The sequence below is a fragment of the Castanea sativa genome, chromosome 12 (genome assembly GCF_040712315.1).
Source record: "Castanea sativa cultivar Marrone di Chiusa Pesio chromosome 12, ASM4071231v1".
Classification (NCBI taxonomy): Eukaryota; Viridiplantae; Streptophyta; class Magnoliopsida; order Fagales; family Fagaceae; genus Castanea; species Castanea sativa.
This window is the reverse complement of record NC_134024.1, coordinates 11,940,809-11,964,360: the sequence shown is the minus strand read 5'-3', so window position 1 is coordinate 11,964,360 and position 23,552 is coordinate 11,940,809. Positions and strand designations below refer to the sequence as shown.

General features: G+C 38.4%; 1 protein-coding gene and 1 pseudogene across 3 annotated transcripts; both read right to left on the bottom strand.

Annotated features, from left to right (window-relative positions):
* Positions 1 to 666: 666 nt before the first annotated feature.
* Positions 667 to 17,430, bottom strand: LOC142620190 (uncharacterized; annotated as a pseudogene).
* A 1,747-nt stretch (positions 17,431 to 19,177) lies between these two features.
* On the bottom strand, positions 19,178 to 23,294 carry LOC142618671 (silicon efflux transporter LSI2-like). 3 transcript variants are annotated; one of them, XM_075791652.1, is made up of 4 exons: positions 23,166 to 23,294; positions 21,318 to 22,603; positions 20,981 to 21,170; positions 19,178 to 19,670 (listed from the first exon to the last, which is right to left on the bottom strand). In XM_075791652.1, the coding sequence occupies exons 2-4, from the start codon at positions 22,506 to 22,508 to the stop codon at positions 19,408 to 19,410; spliced, it is 1,644 nt and encodes a 547-aa protein (XP_075647767.1). In that variant the 5' UTR covers positions 22,509 to 22,603; positions 23,166 to 23,294; the 3' UTR covers positions 19,178 to 19,407. The 3 variants fall into 3 exon arrangements, with proteins under 3 accessions (XP_075647767.1, XP_075647768.1, XP_075647769.1); XM_075791653.1 differs by lacking the exon at positions 23,166 to 23,294 and adding an exon at positions 23,022 to 23,149; XM_075791654.1 differs by lacking the exon at positions 23,166 to 23,294 and adding an exon at positions 23,059 to 23,138.
* Between the last annotated feature and the right edge of the window lie 258 nt (positions 23,295 to 23,552).

Here is a 23,552-nt window from a genome sequence, read left to right as displayed (position 1 = left end):
CAGATGGTATGTCTCCCATTTTTTATAAATCTTTCTGGCAAATTGTTGGTAAAGATGTGATTGAGGTAGTCTTATCTGCTTTAAATTCCGGTGTTATTACAGAATCTCTAAACTCTACTTTCATTGCTCTCATTCCTAAAATAAAAGACCCTAAAAAAGTTTCAGATTCCAGGCCTATCAGTCTTTATAATGTAGTTTATAAACTCATTGCTAAAGTCTTGGTCAATCGTTTGAAAATGATTTTGCCATATGTAGTTTCTGATTCGCAGAATACTTTCCTCTTGGGTAGGCTCATCACTGACAATATTCTAGTGGCTTTTGAGACCCTACATTATTTGAAGTGTAAAACACAAGGGAAGGCAGGGTATATGACTTTAAAACTTGATATGAGCAAAGCTTATGATAGAGTGGAGTGGGAGTTCTTGGAATGGGAGATGTTGCACTTGGGTTTTTTTGGGAGGTTTGTAGCAACCATTATGTCTTATGTCAAGTCAGTATTGTACTCGGTTTTACTCAATAGGGTTCCAGGTAGTAATATCAAGCCAAGCAAGGGTTTGAGACAAGGTGACCCATTGTCGCCGTATTTGTTTTTGGTGTGTGCTATGGGACTCCAAGGCTTGCTTCATGAGGCCGAATTTGATGGCTTAATTAGGGGAGTGTCTATTTGCATTGTCTCTTGAGTCTCAAGGGAATTGAAAACACAATTCTCACCTCTGCTAACAAATTGTCTATCAATCATTTTCTCCCTGGCTTGCCAAACTATGTTTTCGACTCACTGTTACCATCAGATTTACATCCAGATGAATTGGTGATTTGAGCATCATAGAACTATCCCAAAGTTGAAGAGGTTAAGTCTTGTTGCATCAATTGAATGTCAGCTGACCCATGATTGCAGCATTGGGAAGAAAGCCTAGTTACTGCCAGGCCTAGCTTCCTTCCCTGATACCTTTTCATTTGCCCACCACGCAGAGCCAATGGTGGGCTTATCAGACACTTCTCCTTTTGTGTTGTCAAAATTGAACTCTTTGATTGATCCAAGAGAAACAGAACGATGCTTCCGATAGCTCTGCTCCTCCCCTTCCTCTGAAGCTTTTTCAGGTGTTTCATTGGATGTTTCACTAATAGGCAACTCACAACAATTGTTGGTGTCTGTTTTTATCCCTTCTTTATCAGTTGGGGCTTCTGCAACTATATCCTGTGAAGATTCTGATGCGTTTCTAATAGATGCCGCTGATTTATTTGCAAGACTGCGTGCAACATCTTCCCCTGTCAACTCAGATGATACTCTGTGATCAATTATAGTTCCATGATTTTGACATCCATTCCCTAAGTTGGCGAGGGATACACTCTCAGAAATCTGGTTCTCCAAAAGGTAACTGTCTCGAGAGGCAGGACCTAACCTCAAGCCCAACCCCACACCATCTGGTGTCATAGATCCAGAGTTTAACCTTGAACCCAGCCCCATACCATCCGGAGTCAAAGATCCAGAGCCTAGCCTTGAACCGAGCCCCACACCATCTGGGGTCAAAGATCCAGAACCTAGCCTTGAACCTCATTTACGAGCTGACAAATGATTAAAGCCCAAGAGTTTGGGAGACTCCGCCATGCAGAACTCTAGGATAGGGCGTCTATCAGGGAAAGAAGTTGATGTTCCAGAATTCGAGATTGCTGACCTAGGTGATATTAAGTAGCCACCTGGGCTTCCTGGGTACTGTTGATAAGGCTGGAATTCATAATAGGATAATGCAAACTTCTGATTAGTCCCACTGTTTCTACGACTGCGGTCAAGTGAAGACGTTAGCAGTTGAGCAAATGGCACTTCAGGAGATGAAGGTGTTGTCTGATGCACAGATTCAGGAGGGGGAGTGAAAGGAGCAGTAGACGGTTCGGTCGTTAATGTAGATAATACAGGGGGCGAGACTAATTGAGTCTCGTATGCATAAGGGCCTATGGTATAATTGGATGCAGTTCCACCTGGTGAATAGGCATTGACAGAAAGAGAAGTGAGGGACAGGAATTTGGCAGGTGATTGGGAAGCAGATGGAGGATCTGATTGTAGGAAGGACCTTGAGTATGATATGTGAATTTCACACACACAACTGTACATGTTTCAATCGAAGTCCTGGATCATCAAAACATCATAACTTTTTTATAGCCAAATGCGTAATGTGTGTGTGTCACATACAAATTATAGTCATATCACCTTTTTTTTTTTTAATGCAATCTAATCAATAGAATGCACAGAACAGGAATTGCACAACGACAACTCGAACAAATTTCTTGAACCATAAGAAATGTTACCTTACAAAGATAGATTTTAATTTCTTTAAAAAGAAAAAAAAAAGAGAGAGAGAGAATTTCATAATTTATACTTATCATTTCCTGAGCAAACCAAGAAACCCACCTATTTCGGCAATGCCATTGCCACAATTGGTTTTCTCTTCTTCTTTTTTTCCCCCCATTTTCAGCAATGGCATTGTCACAAATCAATTGCACAATTTTTTTCCCCTCTATTTCAGCAATGCCATTGCCACAATTTTTTTTTCCTCCCATTTTCGGCAATGGCATTGCCACAAATCCATTCCCACAATTTTTTTTCCCCTTCTATTTCGGCAATGCAATCCACAAATCCATTCCCACTTTTTTTTCCCCCTTCTATTTCGGCAATGCAATCCACAAATCCATTCCCACTTTTTTTTTCCTTTCTATTTCGGCAATGAGCCACAATTGGGGTTTTCTCTTCTTCCCCCCCCCCCAATTTTCGGCAATGGCATTGCCACAAATCAATTGCACAAATTTTTTTCCTCTATTTTGGCAATGTCATTGCCACAATTGGTTTTTTCATTTTTTTTTTTTTTTAAAACTTTTTTCCCCCATTTTCGGCAATGGCATTGCCACAATTGGTTTATTCGCTTAGGACACTCCCTTGGTACTTTGGGCACTCATTCACTCGAGTAGTGGTTTGGGCAGCAGGAATTTCGGTAATGACATTACCGAAATTCAAAATTTTCTCTCTCCCACTTTTTCTTTTTCTCTTCCGTACTTTTGTCAGAATTTCGGCAACGGTGTTGCCGAAATTCACTATCTTTCCTCAATTCTCTAAATAACTTGGAACAGTACCTATAACGCAAATAAACTCCAGATTCTGCAATATTCAGCCAAAAGACTTTCCAAAATTTCATCGTTAGACAGATATATATAATCTGAGTACACGCTAATACACTATAGCTATTAGCTATAGCATAGAGTGAGTTGAACATTGGTTACTTTTTTCTACATTTACCACAATAATAATACCTTACATGTTTGAAAGTTGGACATTTAAGGTCTGTTTGGTAGGGTGTTTTGAGCAACAGTTTTTAGTGTTTAAATAATATTGCACGTATTTTCACACACTTTTTCACCCACACGTATTTTCAAAAAAATACAAACAACATTACTAGAACAATATTACCAAATGAGCTCTTAATAATTGATGAACTTTTTCAGAAAATTTTTGCTTCAGTACATGACTTAAAAACAAAGAAAGAAAAGGAAAAAAAACGTGAACCACAGTTTGGAATGCAAAGTTGCAAACACGTCTGAGAAGGCTGAGCCTCTAAAGGCTCTGCATGGTTGCTGTCATCAATTTGACATTCTGTTGGGCATGCACGTGCTTAAGTATTTTTTTAGCAACAAAAGCCAAAAACAAAAAGGACGTTTGTGACTAAGACAATAGCAGAGGCCATGGGCCTGGGCCTGAGAAAGTATCTTGTGTGGCTGTGAGGTTAGACTGTAGAAGATCTTTTTCAATGGTCTCTTATCTTTTTAAAATTCTTTTCTTTTCTTCAATTCAAGACCTTGCCACTGTGTTTGGTAGCATATACAAAATAAGAAAAGAGAAAGGAGTGTTTTTTGTTGTATTTAGAATGAGGGAAGAGAGAGGAAAGAGGACGAAAAGAAAAAAATAAAATCTTGGACCACAATACTGTTTTTGATTTTGTCATAATTTTGATATATCAACAAATTATGAATGATGAAGAAATAATTGTTGTTTTATGTGAAAATGATAAGCTCTCAATCACAATTTATCACATAAAGTAATTGTAAAAAAATATCCGAGTCTCATAGTCCGCAATATTGAGCTTCATTTGCTCCTTGAACCAAGAAAATGATGAATCAGGCTTATTATAACTTATCAGTCGGACAATTCCTAATAACCTTCAGCTTCTCATCACCAATCGATATTTTCCAAAGTTACTCTAGTATGAAATCTTTATGATATTGTAGACAACTAAATTTCTAGTTTGAAATAAATCAAACAAGTAAAATAGTTTCACAAATGCGAATTTGTATTGATGAATGTGTGGTACAATTCTCTGAAATTACAAAAGAGTGATCCTCTGATTTGATTTCCTTGAAAGACTTGTTGATTGGAATTGTAATAATGTGATTTTGACTCGAACACCAAATATCCTTCAATTTGGTTGAAGGATGGATCGAAGACCCTTGAACTAGAATTACAATGAATCTCTAGCTATGAGCTTGTTAGAAATTCTTTGTTCTTCGTGTTCTTCGCGTTCTTGATGCGTTCTTCGTCTTCAAAGGTTTGTGTTGGAAGTTCTTTGGTGCTTTAGAGGCTTTAATCCGTAGAGTTTCGTTAATTTATGGTTTGTTGAGGTTTTTGGAGGCTTTTGAGCTTGATTCCAACAAACTTCAAGATCTAGGTTGATAGTTTGGATGGTTTCGCTTCGAATGTTCTTCGGTTTTGAGGTTGAAGTTCTTGAATGTTTTGAGGCTTGATTCCTACAAAGCTTCTGTACTTCTGAGTGCTTCTGAATCTTCTCTGATGCTGCTTATGCTCTAAATGGCTTGGTCTATTCAAATGCCTTAGGAAGGCTTCTATTTATAGGAGTTTGGGGGTAGGTGAGCAATATGTGACGGAGTCTGATTGGTGACACATGTCACAGCCTGATTGGTCTGCTTGTGTCATTACTTACACGAGCTAGATTGCTTGTGTCATTGCAAACACGTACAGGATCGCTTATGTTATCGCTTACACATGCCTATGTGTGATTAGCATTTTGCATGCTTTTCATGTTTTTACCTTAATGAAACTTGGCAAATTTCTAGTAACAGTACATGATACTTTGTAATTAGCCATGCTTTGAATTTCTTCTTTTTGTGTTTATTAATTGGATTCTATCAGAACACTAATAAATTTCAATTTTAACCTTTTGGAAACTTCAGTTCTATCCGATTCTATAAACTAGCTGAATCCCCGTACAATGTGTGGTGCAATTTATTATTAGTTTTCTCCAATATTTCAATGATTTTTGCCAAGAATTTTGTAGTTTAACTAATTGATACCTCATTGTATTTCCAACATAGACATTGAGGGTTCAAATCCTCACCCCTAACTATTGATATATAAAAAAATATTTCAATAATTTTTCTTGTAAAAAAGTTTGTGTGTGTTTTTACGAATTGAAAATTGCATGATATAGCGGGTAATATAGATAGGCATGTTTCATGCCTACTAAAAATGAAAATATCCTTTCTAAAAAAAATTGAAAATATCCTTAAAATAAAATTTTTTTTTATACATTTTTTTGTTGTGTTACTTTTTTTTTTTTTTTCCTTTTTGTTGGACATTGTTTCAATTGTTGCAAAAAAAACTAAATTTGATCAAGAATACCATATTTCAAATTAATTTTTTTGCACATAAATAAAATCAATTGTTTCATGAATAAATCTTAGAAAAATGATATTAAAAATTCATTATGCTTAAAATAATTAATATAATAAAATAAACATATTTATTTTATTAGTAATTTTTCTAATTACATAAGGAGTTAGAACATTTAAATGGTTAAGATTAATTTTAGTAAATTCACAAATATTTAATTTTTATGGCTTTTGTGTCAATTGTTATTAAAGCAACTAAATATGAGGAAGAATGTCATATTCTAAATATATTATTATAATTGCAACTAAAAATTGTTTCTTTTATGTCAATTCACACCCTACCCATTTTTTTGTTCATAAAAAAATATAAAATAAAGAGAATTTCAAGAATTGTGCAAATGACACAACCTTATGTTTTCCAACATGAGGTCTATACTTTTATATATTTATTGATAATTAACTAAAATCTTCCTCTAATATTAATAATCTAATAAATGCCATATGTATTCTATAAACTTTACTATTTATTTTTTATCCTTAATAATAATAATAATAATAATAATAATAATAATAATAATAATAATAATAATAATAGATAAAGTAGAGAGAAAATCCAATTAAATTTCAAATTGGAATTCAATTAGAGTATAATTTTGCGTCATATGTCTCATCTAATCTAAATTTTAGAATTTTGTGCCAAGTGAGTTAATATAGTGTAAAAATTGAATTTCAATCAAAGCTTAATTTTGCTCCACGTGTTCTATCTAATCTAAAATTTTAAATTTTGTGCCAAATTAGTTAATTTAATGTAGAAAATGAGGATTCTAATATAATAAACCATAAAAAACATAAACATTTAACTAAAAAAAAAATTCAAATTTATAAGCCATCTATATATATATATATATTAATAGGTAAAGTTTAGAGAAAATTGAATTAGAATTTGAAATCATAATCCAATTTTGTGCAATGTGTCTAAATTTATGTGGAAATTACACTATAATTATCCACTTAAGCTTGTGCCATGTGTCTACTTAAGTTTTTTAATCTTTGTGTCAGGTGAGTTAATGAGTGCAAAATACTAAGAATCTAATATTAATGAACTATAATTTTTATAAATAAAAAAAAAAAGCAATCACATGTACTCAATAAAAATAATCACATGTTTCTCAAAAAATAAATAAAATAAAAATCACCACACGTTCTATCTTATTTAAAATTAGAAAAAAAATGATTATGAATGTGTTTGGATAGTGCGTCCGCGTCCACGTCCAGCGTCTGGGCTCCCTTTTTTTTTTTTTTTTTTCTTCCCAACTGCAGTTGTTGACCAAGTCTTCCGTGAACAGTGCATTCGTGCACTGTTCACGGACCCACAAATTTCACTTTTCAGCTACTTTTTCATTAAAAATGGGTCCCGCGGTACTATTCACACATTTTAAAATTATTTTGCTACAGTGTTTTCAGTTTTCAGTTTTCAGCAATAAATTCTATCCAAACAGACCCTATATGTAGTATTAAATTTGGTAGGAATTTTAAAAGTGACTAATCACGTTTACTTTTAAAACAATAATTTGACTAATTATCTATATTTTATGATAAAAATTGTGTTTAATTTTAAATGTATCTATATGTATATGCATGAATGCATGTGTTACATGCTTTAAAAAAAGTTAATTTGACTAATTATTTTTATTTTTATATTAAAAATTTTGTTTAATTTTAAATGCATCCATGCATTTGCATGGAGTTACATACTAGTATTAGATTAAAATAGTCATTGCAATGTAAATAATTTAAATGTTATTATCACTATCAATGGTACTTAACCAATACATATTGAAAAAACCGATTATGACTCTTAAGTGTTCTAATTAGTGGATTGACTCTCACTTCTATACAAAATCAAACAATAATAGTTTGCAACCGCAATAATGAAGCAATCACAAACATGTCACCACAATCTAAACCCATTCAAATAAAGAATATAGTAGCATTAGGATTTGAACTCTAGACTTATTCTACACATACAAACTCATCCACACCAATTAAGATCTCTAGTAGGTCTGTGAGCTTACTAATAGAGGGTGACAATTTATATGGTTTCAAAGGAATCAATTCAGGTTCACAAGTTGGGTTCTTAACATTGAACCAACATGGGAAGTTTTTTTGTTTAGAATAAGAAGAAAGGCACATTTAGATCTACTTTGTATAGCAAATATCTTATCTTGAAATTTGTGTCTCAGAGGACATTGAAAGGTAGGTTAAGAATCATCACTTCAATCAGTATTTGAGTCAAGGTAAAGACTAATAGTTATGTGGCCTGCTTGGTAGAGGAGTTTAAGTAATGTTGTTTGGGTGTTTTTGATATACGTGTGGGTAAAAAAGTGTGTGAAAATGTGTATAATGTTGTTTAAAATTTGAAAATGTGTGTTAGAACTAAAATACCAAACACCCCAATAATTTACTTGAGTGATGGTTAAATGAGAATCACGTGAATTTCTGCCTGACTTCAACAATTGCTCAATCGAGTCCTAACTTTGCTTGTGCAGGCCTTAGGAACTTTACTTCCTTGATGCAATTCATTACACAAACTCTTACCTAACTAGAATCTCCATTAAAAAAAAAAGAATTAAATAAATAACATAATTGATGAGGAATGAAGAAAAATAAAAGTACTCCAGACCGTCCATGGTCGTCCACACCAGCAGTCGTCCAAAAGAAAGCACCAAGACGAGGCTAACGTCCATGGTCGTCCACAGACGAAAACACACCCGCAGCACTCGTCCTAGGAAAGCTATCAACCCCGTCCTGAAGGGGTTCGTCCACAAGAGGACCCCTACACGAGCCCTTTACACTTCGAAATTCCTGAGTACATGTCATCACTCCGTAACATGCGCATAACTTTCGGTGACCGTTATATGAGAAAATATAACTCCTAAACGGTTGTGAAAGTTATCCTTGAACCCTCGCACCTCCTCAAATTTAGGGGAGGTTACAAGCCCAATAATTGTTCCTAGGACACTATATAAACACCCATTTAGACCAGAAAAAGGTACACTTAATATTTCCCAAAAAGTTGGAACTCCGAAAATATAGAGAGAAGACTAACTTTGCCATCGGATGGTTCTTGGCCGGCAACCCCGGTCACCTTTGATCGCTTTTCTTTCTTTTCCAGGCCATCGAAGGAGCAAGCAGTCCTGTCAAGTCCGAAGCATCCAGCCTACTGATTTTCTTCGCATCATCAGTTGGCGCCGTCTGTGGGAACATTCACTGTTCTTTTCGTTTGATTATCTGTTTTGTTGTCAACGATTAGCCTTTCCCAGAAAAAAGGCTGAATGGTTCGAACAAGATCAAGGGCTACCAGCCCAGGCCACCAGGAGAGTAGGGATGCTTCTAGTAATCCCCTTTGCGATCGTAGGTCAGCACCTGTCATGCAACTGCCTTCTGTTCAACACATACAATCCATGGCTGCCGCTATGGCAGAACTGACTCGTCAGAATCAGGAGTTGAACATGGAGATTAACCTTAGGAGGCAGCGCCAAGATGGGCACACAAAAGGACGAGCCCAGAGTCAGGAAGGTGGAGGAGAAAATGTTGAGTCCGAAAATCAAACAAGGGGTACTACTTCAAGAAGAGTGCCACACTTGGAAAGAAAGATGGACCAGATGAGAAAAGCCATGAATGAGATGAGGGAGAATATGAGGCGGGCGAACCCAGTGGATGATTTAGTTCACTGAACGGACTCCCCTTTCACGGCTTCCATCAATAGTCATCCCCTACCTCTGAAATTCAAAATGCCTTCTTTGGATTCGTATGATGGAAATCGTGACCCGTGTGATCACGTTGCTACTTTCAAGACGACCATGAACCTTTAAGGGGTCCCGAACGACCAGCGTGGGTGTGGTTCAGCAAAATATCCCCAAACTCAGTGGGATCATTTGAAGAGTTGAATAAGTTATTTGTCAATAATTTCATTAGAGGACAATGCCACAAGTGTTCCTCTTCTAGTTTGCTGACTATAGAGCAAAGGGAAAATGAGAGTTTGCGGTCCTTCATTACCTGGTTTAATAGGAAAGCCTTAATGGTGGACGAAATGGATGACAAGTTATTGTTGGCCGCTTTCCAAAATGGGGTCAATTCTGACTTGTTCATCCATAAGCTCTACGACCAGGAACCATAGACTATGGCCGAACTCATCCATTCGGCCCAAAATTTCATGAATGTTGAGGACGCTATCATAGCCAAGAAGAGAAAGATTGCAGAGCGCTCGGAAGCGGGCCACCAGCGTTACTCAGATTAGGGACCTCGTCCAAAGAAGGCTCGGGTAGACGAGAGAAAAGACAAGGATGGTAAGAAGGCAAGTTCCTCAGCGAGAAATCAGCAATACACACCCCTAACTATGCCACTAGAGCAGGTTCTTATGCAGATCAAGGATGATCCATCCTTGAAATGGCCGGATAAGATGAAAGGAGATCCTAACAAGCGCAGTAGGAGTAAGTATTGCCGCTTTCATAAAGACCACGGGCATGACATGGACGAGTGCTTTGATTTGAAGTAGTAGACAGAGAATCTCATTAGACAAGGAAAGCTAAGGAACTTCCTTGGACGAGACCAGAGAGATGAGAAATTGAAAGTTAAGGTGGAAGAGTCATCACGACCCCCACTAGGAGAGATAAGAGTAATTATCGGAGGAAACTCGACAGTGCAGTCATCCAAGTCGAGAAAGACATACCTGAAGGTGGTGCAGAACATCCAGATGTCTGGACGACCTCCTAAGACGAGGGAAGTAGGCGAGCAAGCCATTACATTCACAGACGAGGACGCAGGACGACTTCTGCACCCACACAATGACGCGATAGTCATCACCCTACTCATTGCTAACTACATGACTAGGAGGGTGCTGATAGACAATGGCAGTTCTGCGGACATTTTGTATTACCCCGCCTTCTAGCAAATGAGGCTAGGATGAAATCAGCTTCGACCAATGAATTCGCCATTGGTGGGATTCGGAGGAATGAAGGTGCAACCAGTGGGCACTATTACATTACCAGTAGTCGTTAGAGCATATCCACAACAGATAACCAAAGAGGTAAATTTTCTTGTTGTTGATTGTGCATCGTCATATAATGCAATTATTGGAAGACCAACTCTGAATATTTGGAAGGCAGTAACCTCTACCTACCACTTGTCCATCAAATTCCTGACCGAGTACGGAGTGGGCCAAGTACAAGGAGATCAGTTGGCCGCCAGAGAGTGCTACCTAGCCATGCTGGCGATGGATGAGCATATACAGACAATGAGTATAGACGAGAAAAGGATTGCAGTGGAACCTACTGAGGTGTTAGAAGACGTCCCTTTGGACGAGAACAGGCCTGAGAAGTTCACTAGAATTGGGGCGAGCATGGAGGAAGAGGCAAAGCATGCTTTGGTCCAGTTTTTGAAGAAAAGCCTCGATGGCTTTGCATGGAGTCATAAAGACATGCCTGGTATTGATCCAAGTGTTATTACTCATAGCTTGAACGTGTGTCCCTATTCCAAACCAGTGCGTCAAAAGAAGATGGTTTTTGCTCATGAGCAAGACAATGCCATCAAGGAAGAAGTCCAGAAGTTGGTTACCGCGGAGTTCATCCGAGAATTTTATTATCCAGATTGGTTGGCGTACGTAGTCATGGTGAAGAAAGCTAACGGCAAATGGCGAATGTACGTGGACTTTACTGACTTAAACAAAGCTTGCCCCAAGGATAGTTACCCATTACCATGCATTGACCAGCTGGTGGACTCGACGACAAGTCACAAGGTGCTGAGCTTCATGGACGCCTTCTCAGGCTACAACCAGATAAAGATGGACAAAGCGGATCAAGAAAAGACCTCATTCATTACAAGCCAAGGGTTGTATTGCTACAAAGTAATGCCCTTCGGTTTGAAGAACGCAGGGGCGACTTACCAAAGACTGGTTAACTACATGTTTCATCCTCAAATCGGGCGAAATGTGGAGGTTTATGTAAATGCTATGCTGATAAAGAGCCTAGACGAGAGGAATCATCTGGACGACCTTCAAGAGACTTTTAATACACTTCGGCGGTATAACATGAAATTAAATCCAAGCAAGTGTGCTTTCGGAGTTTCGTCGGGGAAGTTTTTGGGGTTCATGGTTTCGCACAGAGGAATTGAAGCAAATCCAGACAAAATCCAGGCGATACTGAATATAGAACCCCCGAAAAATATCAAGGAAGTCCAGTCTCTTACCGGACGAGTTGCTGCCCTTAGCAGGTTTGTGTCGAAAGCTACTGACAAGTGTTTGCCATTCTTTAAAGTCCTTAGGAAGGCATTTGAGTGGATAGACGAGTGTCAAAAGGCCTTCCAAGACTTGAAGATATGCCTCATGACAGCGCCGTTGCTGAGTCCGTTTGTACCTGGAGAATAGTTATATTTGTATTTGACAGTGTCCCCACACGCAGTAAGCTCGGCGTTGGTCAGAGAAGAAGGGAGAATCTAGAAACCAGTTTATTACACAAGCTGTGTGATGAGAGGAGCGAAAGGACGATACCCGATGATGGAGAAGCTAGCTTTTGCCTTGATTACAGCTTCTAGGAAACTGAGGCATTATTTCCAAGCTCATATTATTAACGTCCTAACAGATCATCCCATAAAGAAGGCAATGAATAAGTTGGAAGCCGCTGGATAATTAATACAGTGGGCTATGGAACTTAGCGAGTTTGACATCAGATACCTTCCAAGGAGCGCGATAAAGGCACAAGCATTAGCAGATTTCATTGCAGAGTTCACCCCCAGCCAAGATGAGCTGGACAAAGACGAAGGAGTTGAAAGGTGGGTTATTAATGTAGACGGATCGTCCACATTATATGCAAGAGGGATTGGAGTCATACTAAAGTCCCTAGAGGATGACAAGCTAGAGTACGCGGCCCGTCTATAGTATCAAACCACCAACAACGAGGCTGAGTACGAAGCTCTACTCAAAGGATTGGAATTGGCTAAGTCCTTAGGGGCAGAGTTGATAATAGTCAAAGGAGACTCTTAGCTAGTCATCAACCAAGTAAATGGAATGTGTAATGCCAAGGAAGATCGGATGAAGATATACCTCAGCAAAGTGAAACGATTTGCACGAAAGTTTTCAGCAATAAGTTTTGTTCAACTCCCCAGGGAGGAAAATATGGAAGCAGATGCCTTGGTGAAAGCAGCTTCGGCAGGATGAGTTACGAACAAGTACGACAACGTCCAATATATGCCAAGCATAGACTTTCCGGACATACAGCAGATAGGAGGGGGGAGAAAATTGGATGAGTCCAATAGTAATCTATCTTAAAGATGGAAGGCTTCTAGAAGACAAGGACGAAGCTAAGAAGTTGAGGGTCAGGGCAGCCAAATACGTCCTCATAAACGAAGTGCTGTACAAGCGAGGTTTTTCCTAACCTTACCTAAGGTGCTTGGCTTCGGACAAGTCAAACTATGTTTTGAGGGAAGTTCATGAAGGAGCATGTAGAAATCATTCAGGAGCAAGATCACTAGTCCATAAGGTTGTCCGTGCAGGCTACTATTAGCCTACAATGCAGGAAGATGCTAAGGCCTATGTCAAAGTATGTGACCAATGTCAGCGCTATAGCAATGTCCCTAGACAGCCGTCAGAGTACCAGACCTCAATGATGGCCCCATGTCCCTTTGCACAGTGGGGACTGGATATCCTAGGTCCCTTCCTCATGGGAACCAGAAAAATGAAGTTTTTGGTAGTAGGGATCGATTACTTTACCAAGTGGGTACAGGCCGAACCTCTTGCAACAATCACTCAGCAAAATGTTAAAAATTTTGTTTGGAAGAATATTTTATGTAGGTTCGGAGTACCCAGGGTACTAGTATCAGATAACGGACGTCAGTTTGGCAACGCACCCTTCAGGGACTTTTGCAAACATTTTGGAATTAAGAATCATTATTCCTCACCCTCCCATCCACAGGTGAATGGACAAGCAGAAGTAGCGAACCGATCCCTGCTGAAAATCATCAAGACTCGGCTCAAGGGGGCAAAAGGGATATGGCCAAACGAGTTACCAGGTGTTCTTTGGGCCTACAGGATGACTGTACGAACTCCGACAGGAGAGACCCCCTTTAAGCTAGCCTATGGAAGTGAAGCAGTCATACCGGCAGAAGTTCATATGGCTAATCATCGAGTGATGAAGTATCAGGAGAGAGAGAATGGGGAACAACTTCGTCTTGACCTCAATCTTATTGACGAGGTAAGAATGGATGCGGAGCAAAGGACAGCAAGATACAAGAATCTTATGGCTAGGCAACATGATGCCATGGTGAAACCCAGACGATTCAGTGTTGGGGACCTTGTTCTCAAAAGAGTCTCCTTAGCAACTAGGAATCCAGCTCATGAAAAATTAGGACCCAATTGGGAAGGACCCTACAGGGTAATCAATTGCAAGAGGTAGGGGTCATACTACCTGAAGGCCTTGGACGGACGAAAGTTAGAGCACCCCTGGAGCGTGGAACACCTGAGGAGGTACTATCAGTGATGAACTTGGACGAAATAATCCGGGGACGAGGTTGATACTATGGATAGCTACAACCACGATCTATGTGTTTACTTATACCTACTGTTGTGTTCTTATTACTACTATAGTGTGTATTAAGAATAAAAAGTGCACTAGTTCTTAAACTTTTGCACCGTCTACAGACCAGTTTGTAAAAGACAAGGTTATGTATTTTCTTAAATATTTTAATAAGGCACCAGCTTCTAAGCGTGCCATATTTGTGGAAAATGTTCATGCAATAATATGGTTTGGATTTCTAATATATTTAATCTAGTTTCCATAATGATACCCACAAGGGGGGCAAAAGCCTAAGACGAATGAAATCTCTGGACGCAGGGATGTAACGTTTATAAGCTTTCCTCGAAATGAGGATAAAAAAAGCTAAGGCATACTCATCTAAGCTTTCCTCGAAATGAGGATAAAGCAAAAAGAAAAAGCTAAGGCATACTCATCTAAGAAGTAGATAGACAAGAAAAAGGCATACGTTAAAGCATAAAGTTCCAAAGACGAGCATCTAGCCAAGACGCCTCAATGTCTTAGGACGAGTAAAACATTATAAGCATCTTGCAAGGAGACGAGTGATAATTGCCCAAAGGGCGAGGTAAAAGACTAGCAAAATCATCATTGTCGTCCTAAGACGAGTTACACTTGTAAAGATTTGACTAGTTAACAAAGACGTCCATGCTTAGGTGGGTCGTCCATAAGAAAGTCATATAGATGACCATTCAACACTTAGAACACAGACTGTTTAAAAGCCAATGACATTAATGGTGAAAATAGTGGATAAACTCGTCCATACAATAGATAATAGATAAAAGTAAATATTCATTAGTCTAAAGAGGGTAGACAACCACCGTCCAAAAATCCTTATAAAATAAGCCTTAAAAGGAAATTGTTAATAAACTCGTCCAGAACACTCTGGACGAGATAATTGTACTCAAATACATCTTAATAAGGGTCCGAAAAACAATGGACCAAACTAAAAGAAAAACAGAACAACAATAGCGCTCTAAGTTAAAAATTTCGTCTTCAAGAAGGGGGGGCATCAACATTGGGGGCGTCTTGAGATGGCTTTGTGGTGGCATCATCCTCAATATTAACATCGTCTGAGCCTGTTTGGAGGAGAGAACTTGTAGCAGCGCCAAGGTTGAGTTTAATAGTGCTAAAGTCAACTCCAGGAAAGTTTTCTATAGCATCCATACTAAAATCTTCAAACCCTGCTGCATAGTTCGTGTCCAGCAGGTTGTTAAACTCCTTGGACGCTTTAAACTCCTCCACTGCATCGTCTTTAGCCTTGTTGAGAAGGAAACTCAGCTCGTCATTCTTCTTTTGAAGAAAGTCAAGACGATCGTCCTTCTTAGCAGCATCAGATTTCAGCTCCCCCACTAAAGCATTCAACCCCTTAACCTCGTCCTTGGCCTTATTTGCCACCTCGGCCCAAGTTCTACAGTCGTCTTTAATCTCCTCTATTCTTTTTTCAAGAAGGATCCTCGTCTTATCCATCTTCGTGGCCTGCTTGGACGCAGCTATGAACTTTGACATAGCCTACATAGAAGACAAGAAGGTTCAAGAGATAAAAATGACAATAGATAACATTGCTAAAGCAAGACGAGACAAATGTGCTCACCTTAAAAAGATCGTGGACACCGGAATGCTCAAACTCCTTTAAAGACATATCGTAGCATGCAGCCACGTCCTCACCTGTTACAGTCTCTTGAAATCGTTCCCAGGCTAAATCCTCATTCTCCAGTAAGTTCATAGAAATCCTTTGAGGAGGCTCGGACAAAGTAGGAGCAAGGGTTTTGGACGGAGTGACGCCAACGGGCGTAGACGAGTCAACATCAACAACTGTGATGGATGGCAAGGAGGAAGGAGGGTCAGACTTAGCATTTTCAGGCCTAGACGACCCATGCTTGGTCTTCTTCCCCCGACGATTAGGTAAGCTTCCCAAGTCCAAGTTTTTGGACAAGCTTTTCCTTTTGTCTCCAGCAGCAGGACGAGGCTAAGATTGAACTTCAAGTCTGGTCGTCTCGTCGATCACTTCCTTTCCTTTGTTTTCTTTCATGGTTGCCATTCCTGAAAAATACATGTACATATGTATGTATATGAAGAAATTTTTTTTTTCAAAATTTCAAGTAAGAAAAGCACTCACGTCTACGGACAGTTTGCTCATGCGCAAGGGCTTCAGCAGATGGATTAGGGCCAAGTCCCCACTTGTGCAAGCGTCGAAGAATCACCAACGAGTGAAAATTCCTCTCGGGGTGTAGACGAGCTCTGTGAACGCGGTCACAGTGAAACTTACTTAGAGAAGGGCGTTTAATAGCTGAGAAAAGAGAGGAAAATTAAGGTTAGACAATTGTCTAAAGATAACAAAATAAATAAATAAAAGAATGAAGGAAAAACATAACATACCTTCTTGACGAAGGTTCCCTAATTCTCCAGTATAAGGGGCAAATGCATCTCTACCAACCTCGATAGGATGCCCTGCCCTGAAACCAGAGACAAAGAAAAATTATGTCTTCCAGTTTTTGTCAGACGAAGGCAAAGACTTAATCAACCTATAGTCATTGCCCCTAGCTGTGAATTGATAGAAACCTAAAGATTGACTTATCTCAGAGGGTTTATAACAGTACAGAAACTCGTCCACGGTGATAGGACGGTTCCCATTAAATACCTCCATCCATAAGACTTGCATAGAGACAATAAGTCTCCACACGTTGGGGTTAAACTAAAAAACTCCCAAGCCCAGCCTAGTGAGTAATTCTCTAGCGAAGACATTTAAAGGTAATCTAAGCCCCCTTAGCAAATAAGCTTCGTAAATACCTATTCCTAAACGGGGTTGGCAACACCATTCCCCTTGGACGGCTAACCTTGGATTCAGATCGTCTGGGATTTGGAACTAATTCCTAAGAGCGTCTAACCTCTTCTCGTCTGTCTTAGAAGGGATTTCTATAGCACAACTATACATAGTTTCTTCTTTGTCCAAAGGGGGGGACGACGGGACGCTCGTCGAGGTACCAGCTCTAGAGGCTGCCCTCGTCCTAAGATTTTCTTGTAAAGTTTCAGCGGGAATTCCAGGAATACCAGAGGTATATTCCTCCGTTGTGTGGCCACTATTACTACTACTATCGTTACTGGAAGTGCTATAGCTAGAAGAATCATGATACTCGTCTATGGCCTTGTCTACACTGTCGCTAGACGAACAGGTAGCCATTTCAAACGTCCTAAAGCTTAAAAAGGAAAGCCTGAGAGTGAGAGTAAGGGGAATACTTGGCTCTAGAAGGAAGATACTAAGGACGCTGAGAACACTCCTAGACGAGGCGACGGACGAGAAGTGTCAAAATAGAAAATCTGAAAAAATGAGAGGGGCACGAGAGGGAAACCACTATTTATAGGTAGAGAAGTCTTGGTATTCACAAAGACGAGACCAATGAGAAAGCAACACATGGCATCTACCTCGAGGAGGTAAGTCGACGTGACCAATCACCTATGAAAGCATGACACGTGGTATGCTGTCTGAAAAACAAATAAAATAGAAAATAATAATAATAAATGTTCTTGGAAAACTCGTCCTAAAGTTTGGTGATGTGCTGCATGACCCCTGGACGAAGGGGCAATTGATGAGGAATGAAGAAAAATAAAAGTACTCCAAACCGTCCATGGTCATCCACACCAGCAGTCGTTCAAAAGAAAGCACCAAGATGAGGCTAACGTCCATGGTCGTTCATAGACGAAAACACACCTGTAGCACTCGTCCTAGGAAAGCTATCAACCCCGTCCTGAAGGGGTTCGTCCACAAGAGGACCCCTGGACGAGCCCTTTACACTTCGGAATTCCTGAGTACATGTCACCACTCCGTAACATACGCATAACTTTCGGTGACCGTTATATGAGAAAATATAACTCCTAAACAGTTGTGGAAGTTATCCTTGAACCCTCGCACCTCCTCAAATCCGAGGGAGGTTACAAGCCCAATAACTATTCCTAGGACACTATATAAACATCCATTCAGACCAGAAAAAGGTACGCTTGATATTTCCCAAAAAGTTGGAACTCCGAAAATATAGAGAGAAGACTAACTTTGCCATCGAAGGGTTCTTGGCCGGCAACCCCGGTCACCTTTGATCGCTTTTCTTTCTTTTCCAGGCCATCGAAGGAGCAAGCAGTCTAGTCAAGTCCGAAGCATCCAGCCTACTGATTTTCTTCGCATCATCAATAATAACATTAAATTCAACTCTCTTGACACATAATTTTTCATATAGAAGCTGCCAATACTAAATCCTAACAATAGTAATTGGTACCTTCTCACAAAAAAAAAAAAATTGTAATTGGTACACACATTGTTAGCATACTAAAGTTTTAAACAAACTGAATGACGGATGTTAACTGTGTTTATCAATTTTTAATTTATTTTTTATAATTTGATAGTCTACTGGGGAAAGTGAAATTTAAACATTGGATACATTCATCTTAAGCATCAAGAAGTACTAGTTGAGCTATAAACTATAAGACTCTAGGCTATCAATTCTTGAATATGGTCAAATGTTATCTTACAATAATGAACATTTCAAATTGACCTCATATAACTAAGTACTATAAAATAAACAAATTCTAATTTGTTTGGATTTCTCAAAATATAAGTGACTAAGGCCGTAATAGTATTACTAGATCGAATTGGGATTTGAATATATAATTATAGTAGTTTGAATTCAGAAAGGCTTCTTCTTTCGAAACTCTGACCTGTTTGATATTTTTATTTCGTTTTTCATTTCCGACAAACATGCATATGGCTATTTATGAGATGTACATCCTTATTTTGGTAGACTGAAAAAAAAAAGAGAGAAAAAATTAGAATTCTTTTGCAATAAAAGAAAAGGAAGAATTGAACCTAAAGTTGGTGAAAAAACACTCTTCTTAAATGCAAACTACAGCCATTATTTAATGCTTTGAAAAACAAACACTGAGCTGGTCAAACTAATAGTATAAACAGGCAAGTGCTGCACAGTTCACCCCATTGTTCTGTGGATGTCTATCTGAAATAATCTCAGCAACTATTGAAAAACGTTATGATTAAATAGAGATTAAAAGAAAAACAACATTTGTCAGCTTCGAACTGCTCAAATGTTGAAAAAATCTTCCTCTACAAAATTTATTATATAAAAACATTGTGTCATGTGTAAGAGCATCAACATCATCTTATAAGCGTCAAACCAATGGCAGTGACTATAAGAGTTGAGGGAAGTCCAAATTTGAGATGGCTCCAAAAGGATAAAGTGTACCCAAGTTGGGGAGCTCGGCGAGCCTGCTCACACACGATTAAATTGGCAGCTGATCCCAATAATGAGAGGTTCCCAGCTACTGTGCTGACCCAAGCTAAGATTAGCCATGCCTTCTTCTCATCAGCTGCAGAAACTGCAGCTGCCGATGCTGCCACTCGTGCTCCAAGCAAGAGAACTACACAATATTAACATGAGTTATAGGAACTCTCATGTTTATAGTTTAAAAAATGGCCTTTATGATGCCGAATGATAGCTTACAGCAGACAAAAAATTTATCATAAATCAACAAAATGTTGGGGAAAAAAACGAAATGAAAGAAATGAACATTAACATGAACCTCAAGAATGTTCATAACAAACGGAATACAGCATCAACTTAGAGACATATCACCAAAATCATTAGATACTTTTTATATGAAAGAAAAACCTTACTAGTCTATTAAGGATCCATAGGTGACCCCAAAATTTTGGGACTAAGGCTTCGTTCGTTGTTCTTGTTGTTGTATATGAAAAAAAAAACAATTCTTAATCAGAGATGCAGAAAGAAAGATTAAACCACAGTACCAGGCTACCAGCTCATTTATGAAAAACAATCTCACAGATTCAGTGCAAGAGCATCCCTTGTTCCCTATATTATGTACACAAGGGCCATGGATAACTGAGAGCCTTGTCAACTCACAGTTATCATTACTGGTATAAAAATCCCTTTGTTACTGAAAGGAAATTTTCCTTTTAGCACCAACTGCAGAATGTTTGTTGTTTAATTGAATGCTATGGCAGAATTCTGAGGAGGTAAGCATATCCAAAAATTGTTTATGGTTTTACAAAATGTCAATTGAAAACAACTTGGTGAGAAATGCTGCTGTCATTGCAATTATCCCGAGACTTTGAGAAATGACCCAGAAGGGTGCCAGTTTGTGTACAAAGTGAAGTGAAAGACACTTCTCAGACTGAAAGACCTGTTCAGTAAAATGGTGGTGTACTATCAGCTTGAGTAAGATTTGAACATGCATGAGAAGGGTTAATGTCAGTTGTCTCAAGTATTTTTTTTTGTTGAGAAGAAGTGAAATTGGGAAGAATCTTGAGAAAGGTTAATGTCAGTTTGTCTCAGGTAGAGAAAGGATCTTGAGAAGAAGTGAAAACCAGAAATATGCAATTAAAAAATAAAAACTGAGAATGCTATGATGTCCCGAAGAGATAATCTGTATGCAAATTCCAAACTATACACTAACATATTCCCCAGAAATCTAAAGACAGCGCAACAAACTTAAATGCATCCCAATGTTCAATTAGTCTCTGTACCGCTTGAAATTGCTAACAAGAAAGCTTGGCAAACTCGTTTTATTCAATAAGGAAAAAAGTTGTTTAAAACGGACTTACAAACAAGTGTTAGTCCAAAAAGCTAATTTCATCTGACATCCAAAAAAAAATTATGAAACAGATAATAGAAAAAAAATATTTGTATGGAAGAAATCCATCAACATACCAGTTGGTACATTTGAAGCCAAATTTGACATGACAAGTATGACAACGGCAAGAATTGCTATCCCACTAACATGATCAATTTTTGAATAGGGCTCCATAAAGTCCCACAGAGTACTTGGTATTCCAGTTTTGTTAAAGCCTTCAACTGTGATAAACATTCCACAAAAGAAAACTAACAGAGAATAGGAGACCTGGCAAAGAAGAGAAATAAACTTAACATTTAATAAACTCTCCAACAAGCAATCAATGGTCATAATCACCAAGAAGTTATGATTTACAGTTTATTTATAGGGAGAAAATAATTTAAAAGTTGAAAGCAACGTGCTTGCAGATTATACCTTTTCAAGGCTTGGCCTAGCATCCCTGAAATCAAGAACCACAAGAGCAAGCGCAGCAGTAATTGCAGTCCACGACATATTTAGACCCACAAGCAAAGCAATCAACATTCCTATAGTAACAAGGTAAACGCATGATTTCCACAACATTTTTTTCCATCTCCTGGTCAAATCATCTTTTCCCACTGAAGAAAGTACAGAAAGTACATCTCTTAGTCTATCCATTGATGAAATTCTCTTTGAAGGGATTGTTTCCTCCTTTACCTGAGAAGAAACATCATTTGCTGCCTCTTTTGATGCATTAGAAATTCTTACAGACTCCAACGTACCACTAAGCACCGCTTGGATTTCATTCTCACTCGGAATTGATCGGTTCCTAAGGTTCTCAACATGTCCCATGGGAATACTCATGCTAGGAGAGCTTTGCACAGCCATAACTTCCAAACTAGAGTTCCATTCCTGAGAATTCAAGGATGTAAAATGTGACATTGTGGCTGGTGAAAACCGATGAGAATTCACTTCCTCCTCTGCAATAACTTCTACAGCTACATCTTCCTCATCCTTTTCAATAGATAACAACTTCCAGTACATACATATAAGAAGTAGGGCATTGACAATTACACCCATGATCATTGCAGGGAGAATTCCTATTAGAAATTTCGCAAAAGATATCTTGCTCTGAATGGCTATAACCAAGTTTTGGGGGTTGCCAATTGGAGTTGCTGCCGACCCAATATTTGCACTAGAGGCCAGGGCAAGAAGGAAAGGATGAGGTGGGAGATTATGTTGCCTTGCAATTTTCAAGACAAATTCAGTCAAAACTACACAAGAGGTATCATTGGTAAAAAAAGCACTTGAAATGGCAGAAATCAGGCAGACTCGACAAATTAAGTCCTTTGCCCCTCTACTCTTCCATGAGAGCAACTTTCCCAAGTACTTGAACATATCTGCCCTTTCAAGATATACACTGACAACCATTGTCCCAAAGAGAAGACCAAGGATTTGAAGATCAATTGCAGCATATGCTTGATCTGGAGTTATGACTTGAAATATGACCATTAGCATGCCCCCCAGGAGGGACCCTGCAGTCCTCCCAACTGGTAGAAAAGGAACAGCTGGGAAAACCGCCAATACCCAGAAGATTGCAAAAGCAATTGAGCCTAAAACCACTTTTACAGAAGAAGCCAAAGCCATTTTTGCTGCTCAGCAAGTGAAAATCTTGTTGTTATACTATTCCAAGGGCTCTATGTTAATGAAATTCCATAGCTGATGCCATATTATTGTAACATCTACATGCAAGAAAAGAAATACCCTGGTTAGAAAAAACCAATTAATTAATTTAAACTGTGTTTCTGAAGTTATCATTCATTCAATGCAATATCAAGATACTTAAGCTACAAGATAGCAAAATTCATGGAAGAACAGTGAGCAAACAGCTAGAAGGCAAATAGTAAGCGTATAACAAGTGCTAGGAAGATAAGCAAGTAAAGTTATTGCAGCTATTAATAGATTATAAGGCATAATAAAGTAACAGAACATTCAAAATCAAGAAGTGTAAGGGATTGGGGAGTTCAACTAATACTAACTAACAATATAGACTCTTCTTTTTCTTTTTTTTTTTCCTCCTTTGTTCTTAAGTGAAGAGGCCAGAATTCATATAGAAAGCAGAATCTAGCCAAATATGATACTTTCTATCTATTGCAATACCCATAAATCTTGATATTAACAGAATATATTAATCGACCATTTTCAAGAAATGTCACTTCCACAACCATCTCAGTAAGATTCCAAGGTAAATCTCGAAAACCAGAAATTCACAAATTCTCAGTGCAAAGAATTGTAAAAGCATACATTGATATGAACCCAATAAAACGCCACACGTATCAAATGCAAAAATGTCAGACTGGCTTTCTGCACGACCCCACAATTTATATCGTATGCTACTTGATTCTTGAACGGCCATCTCAATCAATTTCTAAGCTAAATCTCAACCAAGTCTCCGTTTGGGAAGCGTGATTTGCTTCCTAATTGTCTATTTTATTTTTTGGTGGTCCAGTGCACTGTTTACGACACTTGTAAATTATTTTTTTTATATAAATAATTTTAAAACTGAGTCTCAAAATATTATTTACACCTTTAAAAATTATTTTGTTACAATATTTTTAATTTTCAGCGGGCATAAACCCCATGTGCAATACCCAGTTACCAAAACTCTCTAAAAACGAAAAAAAGTGTAAA

Coding starts and splice junctions, on each gene's coding strand:
- LOC142618671 (XM_075791652.1), bottom strand. CDS start 22,508: ATGGCTTTGGCTTCTTCTGTAAAAGTGGTTTTAGGCTCAATTGCTTTT. Junction 21,171..21,317: donor CTAGGCCAAGCCTTGAAAAG/GTATAATCTGCA, acceptor CTTCTTTGCCAG/GTCTCCTATTCTCTGTTAGT. Junction 19,671..20,980: donor GGCTTCAAATGTACCAACTG/GTATGTTGATGG, acceptor AATATTGTGTAG/TTCTCTTGCTTGGAGCACGA.